General features: G+C 38.1%; 1 protein-coding gene across 3 annotated transcripts; it reads left to right on the forward strand.

The window, feature by feature from the left end:
• Positions 1 to 912: 912 nt before the first annotated feature.
• On the forward strand, positions 913 to 15538 carry LOC124065027 (cytochrome b5 reductase 4). 3 transcript variants are annotated; one of them, XM_046400034.1, is made up of 16 exons: positions 913 to 1001; positions 1277 to 1401; positions 1721 to 1874; positions 3189 to 3289; positions 3873 to 3945; positions 4961 to 5051; positions 5181 to 5238; positions 5570 to 5663; positions 6499 to 6531; positions 6615 to 6737; positions 7007 to 7147; positions 8689 to 8835; positions 9496 to 9646; positions 10190 to 10276; positions 11099 to 11260; positions 12133 to 15538. In XM_046400034.1, the coding sequence occupies exons 2-16, from the start codon at positions 1318 to 1320 to the stop codon at positions 12185 to 12187; spliced, it is 1554 nt and encodes a 517-aa protein (XP_046255990.1). In that variant the 5' UTR covers positions 913 to 1001; positions 1277 to 1317; the 3' UTR covers positions 12188 to 15538. The 3 variants fall into 3 exon arrangements, with proteins under 3 accessions (XP_046255990.1, XP_046255991.1, XP_046255989.1); XM_046400035.1 differs by having other exon boundaries at positions 995 to 1013; XM_046400033.1 differs by lacking the exon at positions 913 to 1001 and having other exon boundaries at positions 1029 to 1401.
• Positions 15539 to 18576: the final 3038 nt, after the last annotated feature.

Consider the following 18576-nt stretch of genomic DNA (forward strand, 5'->3'; position numbering starts at 1 on the left):
CATTCTTTTGTATTCAGACTTCCGTTGCTATCTGATTGTGTAACTGTGCATAGACGTTTTTAAAAAACACACAGGTTTAATGAATGACATTAACAATGACTGAAATCAATTTAGGTGAGCCAGTTCTCAGAAACTAGTATTGTGCGTGTTAGATGAAATAGCTTCATGAAATAGAGTCATTATTAATGCTATTATTTACGTGTGCACTTTTTCTGCAAATTTGCTAAATGGGGTTATAAACTCTTTTCAGTTCCATTGTTATGATATATAAGCTCTGCGATGTCCACATGGAATTTTATTTTGAAGTCAGAGAACTCTTGTCCTTGAATCCTCTTAGAAGATTAGCCTTTCCAAAGCAATCACCTTGGTTGCCCTGAGGTACACTGTATTCCACCGTAAATGAAGACTGCATGAAAGCTGTGTGAGACAGACTACCATGTTTTCAAGATGTCAGATGAAAACCAGACAGATTCAGGAGAGGAGGACAGTGATGACAGTGAGAGTACGTCAAGCGTAGGACGACATCGTTCATCTTTGGCCACCTTTTTCAGCCGTTTAATTTCAGGTGAGTTATTGGAATTTTTCATGTCAGTTTGAATTAAAAGCAAAGGTGTGCTTAGAGTAGAGCTCAATTTGAGTTTGTCAACTATGAAAGACAGTATAGACTAGACTCTTAGAGTCTGTGGACTGGCACACCTGAGCATAACGCAGTCGTTATTTATATTCTAGATGATACCTGTGCCTCTGTTGCTGTGACATGTCAAAACATCCGTGCAATAAATAATCGATCATATTCCGTAAGAAATTCATGCTTCTTGATTTTGTAGGTATAAGCCTTATTTGCAATATATAATACGGACAGAAGAGGGCAACGGTGGACCGTCGCAACTTGATGACACCTTTTGTTGACGTTGTTGTCAAAATGTGCGACAACTATTGTAGTCTTTACATAGTGACGGAACCTCAAAGCCTCCTTAGCTCGCAATTTATCACCAGATAGTGAGAGACTAACAGTAATTAAATTAATACATTATCTAAATTTGTAATAAGCAAACGTTAGGTGTAACAGGAAAGCTGTTATTGCTTAATAAGATAGTCAGCACGTAACATTAATGTGTTGTTACCGTAGCTTAGCTTAGCCTTTTAGCTGAGCAGCATTGCTCAACACAGTTTTCACAGAGATGGAAGGAACTTATTCCGGTAACACCTAGCAGTCAGTGTAACTACAAAACCCTCATTCTTATGTTGTTGTTGTAAACTGCCGTTGGTGAAATAGGTTTATTTCGAAACTGGGGCTGCCTCCAAAGCGTTCCCAACATGTTGAACATTCCGACCCAGTCGTTCCCAGCGCCGAGTTCCCAGCAGCGGGTCTCTCCGTCCGGCCAGTCTGGGAGGAACAAGGTAACACTCTTAAAACGGATGACTACGGTGGATCTATGTGGAGAGCATACGGCTGTTAATGCTGTCTTAGAGTATATTGATACACCATAATAATTGTGACAGTCATTTATAGCTAAATTCTTCAGAGCCAATGTGCATTTTCACACAATCAACATTATAACGTGTGTCAGCATCAAATAAAAATGACATTAATAATAGGCTTGTTAGCAGTAGTTTGAGCCTACACAGACGCTACTCAACTGTCTTAAATGTAACCTTAACATGCCTTCACGCAACAGCTTTTCCTGTGTTACCTGACCCTGTCCCTTTACTTGTTTAGGTGGCCTTGAAGCCTGGACACAGTCTGATGGACTGGATCCGGTTTTCGAAGAGTGGAAAAGATTTGACTGGGCTCAGAGGGCGCCTGATTGAAGTCACTCAGGAAGAGCTGCAGAAACACAACACAAGAGATGACTGCTGGACCTGCATTCGAGGTGAGCTCATAGGGTATGGTCTGACGTAGGACAGGGGCTGATCCACACCGAACAGGTGAATAGCCTCCTTGATGTCAGCTTGATGATACTTGATCTCACTTTGTCTCAAATGTAGTTGAATTTAGAGAGGTTTGTTCTCCACATGGACATCCAGTAATTGTGTCCACTAGACCAAGGCAGTGAACCCTTAGAGACTGAACATCCCTTGTGCGCTTAGGTGCAGGGGATCATTATGCTTTGATGCAGCACTTTTAATTCATCCATAGGTAATAGGCTGAGTTGCAAGCCCTTGAGGTTAGGCGTTCTTAGATCTTTTGGATAGTTTTAATGCTGTTACTCTTTATCGTTCTTTTCATGTACTATGCTGGTCTTCTGTGGTCCACCAGCTTTGGTGGAAGTTGTTAAGCTGTTGATTTACTTGTTGATTTGACAACTTATCTGTTTATTATGAAGTTTTTTTTCCGTGTGATGGTCTATTTACCTGCATTGACATTGTTTAGTCCACCAGACTTAGTCTTTAAATGCAAATGTCACATCCTAAATTGACAGTTACATGGCCGCTCTGCTCTGATACACTGTATAGTCATTTAGTTGATAAAGAATCCCTTTTAAAACATTACACAGTTCATCAGATATTAGTACTGCTATCAGTTTCTGTTAGCAGAACCCTATTCTAACCTTGGAAGATTTTTATATATATGAAATGATCAATAATTAAATTAATACATTGCTCAATTATTTTATTAACAAGCAAATATTAACTGTAACAGGAAATACATGTGAAATAGCCTCCAGTGCCCCGATTACCACTGGCACCACTGTTGCTTTTGCTCCACATCTTTTCTAGCTCTTCTTTCAGCCCTTGGTATTTTTCAAGCTTCTCGTGTTCCTTCTTCTTGATGTTGCTGTCGTTTGGAATCACTACATCTGTCACCACTGTCACCACTCTTCTGTTGTTTGTTGACCACCACGATGTCCGGCTGCTTCGACGTCACCATTTTGTCAGTCTGGATCTGGAAGTCCCACAGGATCTTAGCTTGGTCGTTCTCAACCACCTTGGGAGGTGTTTCCATTCTGTCCTTGGGACCTCCAGCCCATACTCAGCGCAGATGTTTCTGTATACTATGCCAGTCATTTGGTCATGGTGTTCCATGTGTGTTGTTCCTGCCTGCGTCTCACACCCTGCTGTTATGTGCTGAATTGTCTCAGGGGCATCTTTGCACAGCCTGCACCTGGGATCCTGTCTGGGGTGGTGGACCCCAACCTCTATTGATCTTGTACTGAGTACCCGTTTTTTTTTCTGTATGTTTTCAGGTATGGTCTACAATGTGACGCCCTACATGGACTACCACCCCGGTGGAGAAGAGGAGCTGATGAAGGCAGCTGGCATAGATGGCACTGACCTGTTTGACCAGGTATGAAAGCTGATGGAAGAAGTGTAACGGTGTCATTTTTATGTTATGTTTTATGTTTTTAAAGCTAATGGTACAAATGGAAAAGGCCAAGCTATTAAAGTCCCAATGAAGTGAACTTACACTCACATTGTTGGCTAAAGCAGTAGAGATCCAGCGCTTTTAAAAACCCAAATTATTTTGTTTGTCTGAAGTGCAGTTCTGCTTTGGCAATAGCTGATGAAAGGTCAAACCCCTTGTTGTCTCATATATTTCTTTCTTTTTCAAAATGCTTTTTTTCATACTGGGGCAGAATTTGCTGCTGACAACAGATCTTATTCTTAAATGATAAAAACTGGTTCCCTGCTTGCTCTTTGGGGCCAAACTAAAGAACACTTGCCCAAGCAGTGAGTATAGCGTGTCCTGAACAAACTCAGCAGGGATCGAAACAATCCCTGGGACCTTGAGGGAATAGGAACATGTTTTGTTTTGGCTGCCTTGTGAGTGCTTGGTGTTTGTTTGGTGTGGTTGTGCAAGCTCTTTAACTTGGGTGTGAGTGATGTGGGTTTATATGTGTAGCTATGGTAACTCTGTTTGTTTGGCACAGGTGCATCGCTGGGTGAACTATGAATCCATGTTAAAAGAGTGCCTGGTGGGCAGGATGGCCACAGCTATTAAAGGTACACACACACAAAGAACTTACAGTTTCTTTACATCATTGTGTTCACATGCTGTGTGTTTGTGTCTTCTGGAGTTAATCTGTGACCTTATCTCAGTGTTAACCATATTGTCAATCAAAAATAATAAAAGCCGCTTCAGGTTATCAGAAAAATGCTGATTATCAAGTGCTCAAGTAATAATTGGGTTATCCCTTATTAAGTCATGTGATAATGTTTAATAAAAACAACAGACAAGAAGTAATATCAGCTGATATACTGATAGAGGATTGTTAAAACTCTCAGATATTATTATCACTAAAATGATGGTGGTGCCAAAATATCTTTCTGCCTCAAGCTCTTTGAATGTCAGTAGAGATCTGAGTAATTTTTCAAGGTCATTTTCTAAATAAAGTGCTTTTAGTTGTACCCAATATATATCTGTTTTTGACAGCTTGATTTCCTGCTCTCTAATGCTTGTTAATATGAGCCCTGATGCCGCTCAAATCTTTTGCCCAAAAAAACTTAAAAAAAAAAATAAACACAGCGGTGTGTTGTGATTGCTTATCTCAATCAGTTCTCTGCGATTGATTTTAACGTACTGTTAACCGGAAACAAATAATGTTGTGCCTCAGTATTTGTTGGCATTAGTGTACAGAATCAGACTCAGAATCAGAATTGTCTTTATTGCCATTGTAAGTGAAGAGGTTTCACATTACTAGGAATTTGTCTTGGTGATTGGTGCATACATAAAACGTAAGAACGAGTAACATGTAATAATAGAATAAAATAAAATAGAATAAGGTAAAACAAAATAAAATAAGATAAGTAAAATAAATATGGTTCTGGAGGTAGTACAAAAGTGAGGTAGTATGGAGTGGAAGTAGTGCAAGTAAGTGAGGTTAACAGTGCAAATGGTCAGCAGGTGGATAATGACATGAGCATAGATCAGTGACTGTACTGAAGAAGCTAAAGTGCAGATATTTTAATCAGCCTTTGTGATTGAAAGTTTTAGCTGCTGTGATGTTTCTCTTCTCAGCTATCATCCCTCCTGCTCCTCCTCCTCCACCAACTGGCCTGGCGCCTCCTGTCTCACTGGCTCCTCCCCCAGACAAAGACTCTCGCCCTCGGTATGAAAAAATGGCGCATTTAAAAACGTCTAACACGATACAGGCACATTTAAAGTGAACATATCTGTACACAGTCTGTGACGTTACTGTCTGTGACGTTACTATCTGTGCCGTCTGTTGTTTGTGTAGGTATGACTGGTTCCAGACTGATATGTCTGTTCATCTGGTCGTTTATGCTAAACGGAAGGTAATCACTCACCAATCATATGCACATCTGTGAGACATCAACTACTCCAACCACTGTTGGCACACAGTGGAAACTATAAAGTGACATTTAGTAGAATGTAAAAATCACTCTTGACGTGTCTCTCCTGACTGCAACGTTCTGTCTATTCATTTCAACATAATTTTGATCAGAATTTCTGTTGAAACTACTCAGTTGGTTTATTTTGATAAAAGTTGGATGGATGAAAATGACCACTTTGCCAAAGAGGTGTCTGGAGCAGTAGTTGATGAAATATAACATGCATAACATGTTTTTTGTTTTTTTGGTTTTTTTGGTTTTTTTTTTGGGTCAGCTCCCCAGTACTGGCTGTACCATCGTGGACCTCGAGGCAGATGTTCTTCGACTAGAAGTGCTGCTGGGGAAAATGTCCTACATGATACATTTACGTGAGTAGAGCTTTGGCTTTTCACATCTACATCACATCATCAACAGCAGTTAAGCTCTAGACACTCCAAACCGACATCACACAACTAGTGACAGCAAAGGCTCAAAAAGTTGCACTTGAACACACTGCAGAGGCTACAGCTGACAGCCGCCTACAATGTGCGTTCTGGAAATTAGTTAATTCATCGTTTTATTTATAAAATGTCCAAAAAAAAAGGCAAAAATGCTCGTCGCATTTTCTCAGAACTCATGTTGATACCTTCAGATTGCTACTTTTACCCAACCAATAGTCCAAAACCCAAAGAATCATAAATGAAGAAAAGAAAACCAGCAAATCCTTACATTTAAAAAGCTGGAACCAGGAGATGTTTGACATTTTTAATGGGAATCGAAACGATTATTTGATTAAAATAGCTGTCAGTTAATTTTTTTTCTGATCGACTTAATGATTAATTAAGTAAGTGTTGGAGCTCTAAATCCAATCAGGCATGCTATTAAGGTACAATTAAATTCCTAAAGCCGTCTGTAGATGGCAGAACTAGCACTGTTTGTGTATTAAATGAAAACTGAAAGATGCAAACCCACTGTAGTGTGACACAGCTCCATTTAACATCATGTCAGAGTTATGTGTGTACTCATCAGCGCCGGTCCTGCTTCTACGTCCTCATCTAAAAAAACACTGGACTGACAGCGTTGCAGCAGTCACTTGTGGCCTCTGTTTCTATGTTGTTATGCTCTCAAAGTATGTGATTAGATAAAGACACAGTGTAAACTATATTATACTGATGTACACGCGACTGTGGATATAAAATTAATGATGATTTCATGCTTTTTCAGGTTTAGCTGATGAAGTTGAAGGAAATGTTACCGGTAAGACAATAACACAATTCAGATAAAGACAAAAAAAAAAAGCTTTAGTATTATATTATTCTATACTGTCATTTCTTCAACAGTCCACACTGCCTTCTTAGTGGGGAAGATCCAGGTCACCATACGCAAACAGGTTAAACGAAAATGGACAAGTCTGGGTCAGCCGCTAGAATTTCACAATACATTTCTACGCAAAAAAGACAGAGGTGAGATAGAAGATACAAGACACTGCCAAGCACTGTTTCTTTCCTTCTGATAATCTGTAGCATATTACTTGAGTGTTTAAGGATGTGAATGTGAACAGTGAGTGATTGAACATTTCAATGAACATTTCTGACGCCAAAAGTACATAATAGCTTTTCTAAACTCGTCTCCTTCCTCCCTCCACGTTCTGCAACCTTTCCTGATTGTTTCATCGCATCACCTTGGATATAGCAAGAAAAGGGTTAATACATCTACAAACTCCTTTTTACAGCCCTGTACTATCGGGATTGCTTGTTGGTGTCTAAGACTGAGGTGACTCATAACACCCATCTGTTCAGATTGCAACTTCCGCGTGGGACTGTCAGGCATGTACCTGTTGGAAAACATGTCTACCTCAAAGCCCTCATCCAAGGTAAGCAACCAAGCTGATTGAACCAAGTGATTTTAAAACATTTTCACTTAAACTTACTGAAATAAGTTTGTAGATATTTCAAGTAAGGAAAACATCGATGCTGCTACCTTCAGTTGTGATGGTGCAGTATATAGCATTCCTGCCAGGCTCACTATACTGCCATATTATCCACAACCATGTAGGTACTTAGTGGTAAGTACTCTAAGTACATCCAACGGTCTGGTTTAAGATCAGTGTTAAATTTTCCTGTGTCACATCTGCCTTCACGTCCTCGACTCAAACTGACTACAGGTACCACTACAGGAATATGTAACTATTCTGCTTTATTACAGCGTTAGTTTGGATTTTTTTTAAGTGGGGTTGTATGACTTAGTAATGCAATGTCAGTTTATAACAACGTTAGATAGCGACAGTAGGAAGCAATGCAATGTACTGCTGTAGACAATGTATTGGGGTAGCAGCAAAATTTATTTTAGCCACCCAAGTGAATGCTCACCTAAAATATCAGTTTAGAATATTTAGAATCCTTTACCTTGCTGTTAGACACTCTCTTCCTTTGGCACTGCATTTTCCCAGCTGTGGAATTTTGTATTTCTACACATGTCACGCACTGTACTATGCCACAGATATGAAGGACCTGTAGACAGGGGACATAACTGTGGTTATTGCTTAGCTTCCTACACCAGAACTCCTGCCTCCTTCTCCAAAGTGGGGTCATGCCAACCACCATCAACTGTAGGGCATACACTGACTATGGACAAGTGCCTCATACAACCCTACTTCAACAAACCTGAACTAATACTTTAAGCATATGTACTTCAATAGTCCAGCCTTACAACTTTGGATGATTACACAAACATTTAAGTGCTATTTCATTATGATAGCCTACAATTGTTTTACTGTCTCTTAACCAGGTCATTGATTATCTTGTTTTTTTGGTGAGTCCAAAAATATTTACTTGATAAAAAAAAAGCAAAAAAAACAAAAAAACTGACAGATAAACATGAAATAAATATATATGTAAAGCTCTACTAAATCTTTCATAAAAATTCGGAAATGTATTTTGATTTTTGATGTGGACGACGCTTTGGTAAAAATTAATTCAGCAATTCATGCAGTAACGAACATGTGACTTTAACACAAACAGGTGAAATCATGATTTATCATATGATGCATGTGTTATGTTATCACGTTCATCAGGTGGCACTGAATGGTATAAAGCTAGTATTTATTGTCAAGAAGAGAGATTGTATTGTAAGTAGAGGAGTATTACTCCATATAGACATCATACTATACACTCAGTATAGCTACAAGAAGGAGCTCAAAGAATTATTAATGGAGTGATGGGGAGGTCATTTTTCTATTTTTTTATTGAGTGAGCAAGGGTGTTATCAACATCTTGACTCTTCAGAGCTTCATAAACTGAGCCCCTTTTTTTGTGAAAGCAGTTTTTTTCAATACTAAAGTAGTATTTCATTAATATTTTCATTTTTTTTTTTAAATGTGGGTCTTATGTAATTGTCATTTTTGTTCATATCCAGACACTGAGGTAGTGAGACCTTACACTGCAGTAGATCAGAGCCTGGCAGCAGCCTCCCAGCCCTCGTCGCAGGAATCGGACCTCTACCTCATGATCAAAGTGTACCCCGACGGTGTGCTCACCTCATATCTCAACAGCCTGCACGTTGGTAAGTCATAGCCACTGATGGACAGAGACGCAGCGTCACACATGAAAGCGCAGGGCAGCACCGTGCCTTCAGAAGCTCTCCCATGCAATCCACGTGTAATTAGTGCGTGCTGTTTAGTAAGGCAGCATCCTCTTCAGCTGCATGGCCGAACAGCTTCAGAAACTCTGTCTCCCCACACATTTGTCTGACCATTTTGGTAACTTTCCAAAACAGACTAGCCACTACTAAAAAAGTTAAGATATTTATATTAACTTAAGTAATTAAATAAAGTTCAGATGAAAAAGTTCTTTGGTATCCTTATCATATCCCCCTTTTTTTTTTGTTCTGTTACATACATAAGTTCACTGGAGAGAGGCACTCTTTGCTGTGGACACACACAATGCACTGCAGATACCAGGCAAAATGTGTTGCCATGCTGCTGTTGTGCCTGTTCGAAATTATAAATAACACACATCTGTTGGAGCCAATTGAAATGTATTTTTCTCTTTGTGGTTAGTGTGTAACTTCTGACTTTGCATGTATTGAGAGTCACTGAATATCATCACCAAAAATGTTGCCCATCCAAAACTCTTGCAGTGTTCCTTGTGTTCGACACCCTTGAACTTACTTCAGATTTTTTTTTTTAACTCTGAAACTTTATTTTTTTTTTTGAACCTTTAGGTGACCATATATCTGTTAGTGGTCCTGAGGGTACCTTCAGTCTCCGGCCCCTTCGTGATATCACATACCTCTACCTTTTAGCAGCAGGCACCGGGTTCACGCCTATGGCTCGCCTCATCCAAACGGCCCTAAAGGAGGTTGATACCATCAGGTGGGAACTACCAAAATACCCCAATCATGAGACAAAACACTTTGGGGGGGGGCATTTCCTGTGTTTTATTTATTTCCTGAATAGATAGTTATACATACTTATCCTGTAAGTCACTTGTCTTTGTTTAATGTGCCACGTTTAAAATACTGTACATTAAAAAAGAAGCACAACACTCCAATAGCACATCCCTAATCTACCTTATTATTATAGTAGGTTTTAGTATTGTTATTTAAGTTTTAAAGAAACATTTTAGAACTGAACTTATTGTTGGAATAGGGGGTGTATTTGTTGTAAAAGATGTAGTGGTTGACAGCTGTAACCATAGCACATTTGTAAAATCCAAAGTAGAAACTAGAGTCTTTCCTGTATCGAGAGCTTTTTTATTTTTTCTTTTAAGAAAGGTTGCTTGTCCTTGTTGTCATCAGCAACCTTTTGCATTCACAGCAGATTTGCAGCAGTCACAATGCGTTCCATGTTATTGTTATCACCGTTTAGAAATCCAAGACTGTTTTTCTGATAATTCACGTCTGTGTGTGTCCTCAGAAAAACCAAGCTGCTCTTTTTTAACCGACAAGAGGAGGACATTCTGTGGCGCTGTGAGCTGGATGAACTGGCTGCTAGTAATGACAGGTGCTGAAGCTGTGTGTTTGTGTTTACAACCGTATACTATACTGTTTGCCCCTGTCACAACCCAGTCTGCAAATGTTATTTATTAGAAATTATATAAAACCATCTGTGCAATGTGGGCTGGGCTGTGTTTGAATAGACAACCAGAAAGTGCATACAGGCAGAGAGGGAGAGATGACAGAGAAGATAAGTTATCACCAGTAAATCCTTTAGAGCATACTGATTATTGTTTATATTTGGTAAATATATTGAAGAGAGAAGATCTGATCAAGGCCTATTTCTTTTTTGGAGTTGTATTAAAATAATGACTTAATGGGTGGAATGGGAGGGGAAAGGGAGAATGGAAATGCTTATCAAGCATGAGGGTAAAAGTAAATCAGAGTAAAATATATCACAAGAAGAATGAATATCAGTTTTGATTTGACAGCCTGTCTGTGTTAAAACCGTGCGGTTAGTTGAAGCAGATTTGGGGTCCTTCGTAAAGCCCTGTGTGATAACATGTCCCAAATAAAGCATCAGAAGAATTCAGTTAATTTCAGTTCATATACATAGCGCCACATCACAACAAAAGAAGAAGGTCGGCTCTTGCAGTCTTTGTAAATTTCAATGCTTATAATTAAAAAAAACCAAACAAACTGTGCTACCTGACACAAAAATGCCTTCACCATTCACATTGTGAATGTTACAACATTATTTAAAGATAACATTCAAAGCAAACTTTGGACAACAGGCTTTGATAATATGGACAGTGACAGCTAACCTTTTTTTCACATGATTGTGGATGTAACTCATACCAGTGTGTGTGTGTGTGTGTGTGTGTGTCAGGTTTCAAGTGGAGTATGTCCTCTCGGAGCCCTGTGAAAGCTGGACAGGCAGGAAGGGACGGGTGGACGAGTCCATGCTGAAGGATTTCCTCAGCAGGCCAGATGGTTCCAAATGCTATGTGTGTGTGTGTGGCCCCACTGCCTTTACAGAGCTAACAATAGGGTGTGTAATATAACCTTTATTTTAGAACCACTGTTTATGTGTTTTTCATATTTTTCATTGCTTTGGCATTAATTTTCACCTGTTATTATAACAATCGATCTACTGAAATAACTGCTGAGATTCGGGGAAAACACTGACATCACTACAGTCAAGTCAGACCATCCAAGAAACGATCTGAGAAACTGTGGTAAATAGAGTACAGTCAGTTAAAACAGAAAGAAAACTAGGTACCTTCCAATATGATGCCCCATTCAACCTTGTGAAGGTAGTGCACACAATAAATGTACAGAGAGGCGACCACCATGGGACGTTATTGCAGAAAACGTGTACGGGTAATTAGTGGCAAGAGACAAATAACTTTCGATCCCATTTGAATTGTGCCATGAATTACACATATGATGTTTGTCCATTCAGTAAATAATTTCGCAGCTCAAAAAAGCTCAAGAAAATTGCGGTTCGTCATAAACCGGTTGGGTAAGTGATGTGGTGCCTCTCTCTTAGAGGTGGATATGGCACTCCCAGGCAACCTTGCTGCTACTCTTTCCCAGTGGCCACTTTTTCAGTCTAAATGTTTTTGAGCAGGACAGCAGGAAAACTAGTTTTGGATCTGAGTGGCAGCATGCCTCCTGGCCTCAAAGAGGGAGAGACTAGAAATCCAAGCTGAAACAGCCAACAATTCTTTCTTAAATGCTACCGTACTCATCAAATGACAGCACCAGTGTCATCATAACTGATCGGATATCTGCCAAAATAATGGTACATTTTCCCACTAAGTAATGTTGATGTTGAAGTGTAGTAATAGTTCAGCTTTGTCTTGTACTCAGTCACTTTATTGCTCTCAGCATTTTGTTTTGCCTCATCTCCTTTTTCAGGTTGTTGAAGCAGCAGGGCTTCAGTGAAGAGGAGCTCCACGCCTTCCAAGGCTGATGAGCCTCTGCCTCAGCCCAACTCCACGTTGCAAACACTGTGTGTGCCTGTAAGTGACTGAGTCAATTTTAATGTATGTGTTTGTGAGAAATGAAAGGAACATTGTATTTCTATGCACCAGGGACTTGATGATGCTCTCAGCAGAGAGCACACCCCAGGCTTTAATGGTCTGTAAAGAAAATCAGAGATTCCCTTTGAGTCTGGACAGTTTGGTCAGTGTCTAAAGAACAGTTCATGACAACTGTAAGTTGAAACATTTAAAGTGTGTAAAATGAAAGCATTTAAATATATTTAGACAAAGATAAACGAATGAGATTGTGTAAACCTGGGTGGGTGGGCTTTATGCAATATACAACCCCGATTCCCAAAAAGTTGCAATGCTTTGTAAAACGGAAATAAAAACAGAATGTGATGATTTGCCATCCCCTTTCAACATATATTCAATTGAATGCAATACGGAGACAAAGGTGTTTAATATTCAAACTAATGCGTCATTATTTTTGGGGAACACTTTATGTTAAAGTCCTTATAACCTGTTACTATGTCATAAGAATTATGTGTTATGTCACATTATTATGTGTTGATAATACTTAGAATGTACAATGTTAAAAATAAAATCTTACAACAATAATAATAAACATAATAAGATACTTGTTAACAGTTTATAGGCCCTTACAGAGCATTTTTGCTCCTTTATTATGATTAATATATACTGTATTGTGCATTTATTAGCAGTTTAATATGCACTTACTAACAGTCAACTAGGATTTTTACAGCTATTGATATAAAGTGAGAACAGTTCCTTATTAATGGTAATAAATCTTTTTATTATATACTTAGTAACAGTTAACTATGCATATTCACAGCTCCCCATCTGTAATGTGCATTACATGTGGTCAAAACTTTACATATAAATACAGTTGTGTTCAGCAATGAAACTCAAAACACACTTTAAGCTCTTTTGGTTATTTTAAAAAACTTCTAATCTCTTACAATATTATTATATAATACTATATATTCTTTATTATTTTGTTGTTTTTTATTTATTATTATATTTTGTTTTAATGTGGATATGTGAATAGAGGTGCATATATGTGTTGGAGTGTGTGTATCTATGTACTGCTACGTAGAATGTGTGTGTGTGTGTGTGTGTATTAACATTCTCCCTTTAGGGTACACAACAAATCTCGTACTTTCTTTTATTGCTTTGACAAGCATGACAAAGCATTGTGATTCTGATTGTGACTTAGATGTCACGTCACATGGCAGTCATGGGAATAAAAAGATAATTCTCTTAAACATTGCCTCAAGCAGGCCTTTGACAATAGTACAATTGTTAGTACAGTTACAGCAATTAAATTGTATATCATAAAAGTTAAGATGTGAAACATCACTAATGACATAAACCAAATAAAAAATAGTGCACTAGTAACTTAAAAACTGAGGTAGGTTTTAGTTGAAAAAAATATTCTATTGAACAATGTATTTATCATACATCTTAATGATCAGAAACAATATAACACCACTTTAGAGAGGAAGAATGCCTAGTTTCCGTGCAGTGGTAGTGGAGGTAAGACAGTAATAATACTGCAGTACTGTTCCACTGCTACTTGTTCACAGTGTTGTTCACACTGTCTAATATATCAACACACAGAGTGTTTTGCTGATAGCAACTGTTGTCTCTTCGAATTGGAAGGGAAAATGAGGGTTCCAGACATTCTGAGAAAAGCCTCTATTCTCTCCAGTTGTTGGCCAGTGCTTATGTAGTGGCAAATATATCATGCATCCGTAATAGAAAGAGTCTCGAATGTAATTTGTAGATTTAAATTAAGTTATCAATTTAAAGTAAATTATTAAAAAAATAATTTATAAAAAAGAGAGAGAGAAGAGAGGAAAAAAGACAATCTTGTACTCACTGCCAGTTTGGAAGTATTTGGTATATTTCACTACTATTTCCAATGTTGCATCCCTTAGCACAATGTCTTTGTTGGCTAGTTTTTAAATCAGATTTGATTTTTGTCACACGTTTGATGCTGCTGAATCCCAGTCTGTCAATCTTTCATTGAGTGCTTGACAGCACTTGTTCTTCTATATAATAGAATGATGTTTGAATTATCTTAGAAGTATATCAATAGAAATGTTAAATCTTAGTTTTTAAGGTACGGTTGTGTTGTTTATTAGTCAGTACTATTAGTCATGTTTTATATCACGTTTTATAAGATACAGTTTACCTCAATTAAAAAAAAAAAAAGCTGTCTTCTGTGAAAACATTGTATTTATAGGTTATTTTTATTTTTCTATTTTATCAGTTTTGACCACATGTAGTGCTCATTCCAGATGGGGGAGCATTGTTAATTGTTAAAAAGTGTATGATAAAAGATAAATCAATGTCAATAAGGCATTGATTTATATTGGTAACTGTAAAAATAATAGTTAACTGTTAGTGAATATTAAACTGTCAATAAATGAATAATAAAGAATATATTAATCTTAATAAAGGGACAACATACAGGTAAAAGCTTCGACAATAGTAGTTAACTCAATATATGTAATCCTATTATAAATAATTGTAAGGAACTCAACACTTTTATTGACTTTCTTAAGCAGTCTATAAACTGTTCCTAGGTGTTCTTATATTATCTTCTTACAAATTAAATAATTAATATTAAAGATTGGGTTGGTAACATACTTTTAATCATTTTTTGTGGTTGAATTTGTAAAAACTTTCTTAAGATCCTAACAGAAATCAATAAATCAAATGCTATGATTTAAAAATAAAAAACAAACAAACTTATGTAACACATATCTCCCAGCTGAAGGGACCACTCAGTGTGTCAGGACTTAGGCAATTTGCATTCATTTATTTCAGAGGAGTGGCTTTGGTGGAAATTCTGAAGAGAAAGAGTGAGATTTTCTTCTGTTGGATGCTTTCAAAATCAGGCTAATCCTGCATGTTTTTCCAACTTTACCAACCCCAGCTTTAATATAATAATATTTTAATGATTAATATTCATAACATGTAAACATGTTTATTATTGTCATTTAATACAAACACTTAATAATGTTAATAAGCATCTTATAAGGCCTTATAAGGGCCTCATCAAGCCCAGACTGTTCAGCAACTGGACATCATAGTACATCATACATGAATTGGAAAACATTTCACTATCAAAACTTCTGAAACTAGTGTCCTCGCTTCCCAAATGCATCCTGGTTTTATTTATGTTTTACTTTGTGTCACATTTTTTGAAACTGGGATGAGAATTAACATGGGATTTGAAGTGCGTTGCACAGGATCCTCTTTTATCTATTTGCAACCACTGCAGTGAAATAAAATGTATTATGATGAAATCTTTGAAGCTTAGTCTCTTATTCAATAAGATCGGAACCCAAGTGGTGTACAGTTACTGGCCTTCAGTGCTAGTCACAGTATGTCCATGATTAACACCATGTTTGAACATAAGTGTCTGGGTGTCCACACTTGGCACCAGGACACCCTAGGTCATGAGTCAATGACTGTCTTTGTAGTCGTATCAGCAGATCTACCTTCATTAAATTGTGATGTCTCCCTGCACTGAACACATTCAACTGATTGGACAGTTGACTGTTCACATTCCACTGTGATTGGCCAGTAGACTGAACATATTCAATTCTAATGTAACAGTATAACAGCATTTAATTGAGATGTCACAGTTCACCGAACACTGTGATTGGACAGTTGACTGTTTACATTCAAATTTGACTGGATAGTAGACTTAACCCTTTTAATACTAACATGAAAGTAGAACATGGAGAGAGCCCTATTTAAATTCTTTTAGACCTTAGTGCAGCATTTGACACTGTAGACCTTGACATTTTAACAAACCGTATGCAGTCTTGGGTGGGCATCCGGGGTCATGCACTCCATTGGCTGTGTTCTTATCTTTTGGACAACACAAGTGAATCCACGTCATCCCCAGCCCACATCACCTGTGGTGTGCCGCAGGGCTTAATTTTACGTCTGATTTTATTCTCTATTTATATGCTCCCACTTCAAATTATTCAGAGACACAATGTTGTGTTGTACCTTCCCTTGAGACCCAATGAGCCAAGAAGCCTAGCTACTGCTATCGACTGTCTTAGTGATGTCTGTTGGACGGCTCAAAACTTTCTTCAAGTCAGCAATTCAAAACAGAAATCATACTGTTTAGCCCCCCACATCCCCAGACACCAATCAGCCCTGATCTTCTGTCCACCAGTCAAAACTTACTGCCAGAAACGGAGGAGTTATATTTGACTCAAACCTTAGCTTTGACCCCCAAGTCAAAAAAATTGTCCAATGATGCTTCATCCAACTGCGTATGATCTCAAGACTCAAACCACTCCTCCCACAGTCTGACCTCAAAAAGGTGATCCATACCTTCATGTTCTACTACTACTGCAACTCTCTCCTGTCCAGCATCTCCCGCAAGTCCCTCTCACGCCTCCAACTAGTTCAGAACACTGAAAAGTAGACTCAACACATTGTATACTAGTGTTAAGGGAAACTGACCACATTTAATTGTGATCTCACAATTCAGACACTAAAGACTTTGATTAGACAGTTGATTACACACACACTTACATTTGTTTGAGAGTATGTTATGTATGTAAGTTGTAAGTTTTAATCTGAAATGCAGCATTGCATTGTGGGATTGTTAGCAGAAAGTAGTGTAGCGCACTATATAGCAAATCATAAATGATTTCAGACATACACCTTGTTTCCACACGGTTTTGTTTTGTCTCAGAAATTATGGACATGTGCTCCTATTGTTCAGTGCAAGGGAATGGATTTCTTTAAGGCTGGACCGCAAACATGGGACAGAAGCTAATTTTCTGTTTTTATATGAGCATTATCAAGGCCAAAGCAAGACAAATGGATGTTAGCCGGCCAGATGTGTCACCAGTTTTGCAAACAGACTGTGTGTCATTTTTTCCATTGTGTAGATTGCCTCTACAGTGTGTGTCCATTGATCCTGTGTAGGGATGTCTTTCCTTCCCCATTTCCATTGATTTTTTTTTTTTTAATTCAATTTGAGTTGTACTATTCAACTGCAGGATATTGAATTAAATATGATTATATGAAAGACAACTTCTATTATTGCAAGGAAACAAAGGAACTGGTAAACAACTTTCAATAAAAACTTTTATTTCAGCATCATCAAAGCTTTGATTCTCTGCGGTTTTGACACATTATCACTTCAGCAGCTGCCTCTAAGAAGACCTTGTAAAGATTTATCTGATTCAATCTGCACAAAACTCCACACAACATATACATACATAATGACAAAAGTTTATATGAGGCATTTGCAAACGCATTTATAAATCTTTGAAGGGACCTTGAAGAAAAAACAAATACAGCACACATAGCTACATATAAATACATATAAGCAGAGTTTGTAAAAGCCAGTTGTGGGCAAACGCAGTCTGTTTACAAGTGATCACAGCACAATTACACAACATCCCAACTTGTTTGCAATCAGTGTTGTAGTTTGTGACAGTCAGCACTCAGCTACGAGCTGCTGCTGCTGCTGCTGCTTCCTCTCCTCTCATCAGATCAACATATGATTCATTATTTTATGTCACTAGCTGTGTGTCCAGTTCTCCTCGTAGTTTTGTGTCTCTCCCTCCCTTTCTTTCTCTCTCTGTATCTTTCTGCAGGTTTCTCTCCATCCAGATCTACATGTTGAACTGCATCCTCTGACAAACCCAGTGACAAACCAAGTGTTTACTGTCAACATCTGTCCATGTCGTTCTTCTATGTAGTGCTGTTATAACTAACTTGAACAACATATCAGCTAAAAACAAATAAATACAATACATAGTTTTTCAGTATTCCAATTATAACAACCTGTCATGTTTGTCCTTTGTAATGTATGATGTTTACTGCATGTATGTTTCTCTCTCTCTTTCATCCTCTCTGTCCTGTCTACCTCTTCTTCTCCTCCTTCACCCAGCCGACTATCAGCAGGATGGTTCTCCCTTGTGAGCTGGGTCCTGCTCAAGGTTTCTTCCTGTTAAAAGGGAGTTTTTCCTTGCCACTGTCTGCTTGCTCGGGGGTTCAGACTCTGGGTCTCTGTAAAGCATCTAGAGACAATTCTGATTGGTGCTATATAAATAAATTGAAATTGAAATTACTGTAACGAACATCACTCATTAACTGCTGCATTCGATTCAATCAAAAGGAAGGTTTTAAGTCTACACTTAAACATAGAAAAGGTGTCTGTCTCCCGGACAGAGACTGGAAGACGGATCCATGTGAGACTGTCCGAACCACAAATAACCATACATCCTTGGAGTGTAATGTTCTGGTCAGATAATAGGTTAATATGAGCACTTTAAGATATGTTTGAATCTGACCATTAAATTTA

This window comes from Scatophagus argus, chromosome 9 (genome assembly GCF_020382885.2).
Source record: "Scatophagus argus isolate fScaArg1 chromosome 9, fScaArg1.pri, whole genome shotgun sequence".
Classification (NCBI taxonomy): Eukaryota; Metazoa; Chordata; class Actinopteri; family Scatophagidae; genus Scatophagus; species Scatophagus argus.

Coding starts and splice junctions, on each gene's coding strand:
- LOC124065027 (XM_046400034.1), top strand. CDS start 1,318: ATGTTGAACATTCCGACCCAGTCGTTCCCAGCGCCGAGTTCCCAGCAG. Junction 3,946..4,960: donor GATGGCCACAGCTATTAAAG/GTACACACACAC, acceptor TTCTCTTCTCAG/CTATCATCCCTCCTGCTCCT. Junction 5,664..6,498: donor GTCCTACATGATACATTTAC/GTGAGTAGAGCT, acceptor ATGCTTTTTCAG/GTTTAGCTGATGAAGTTGAA.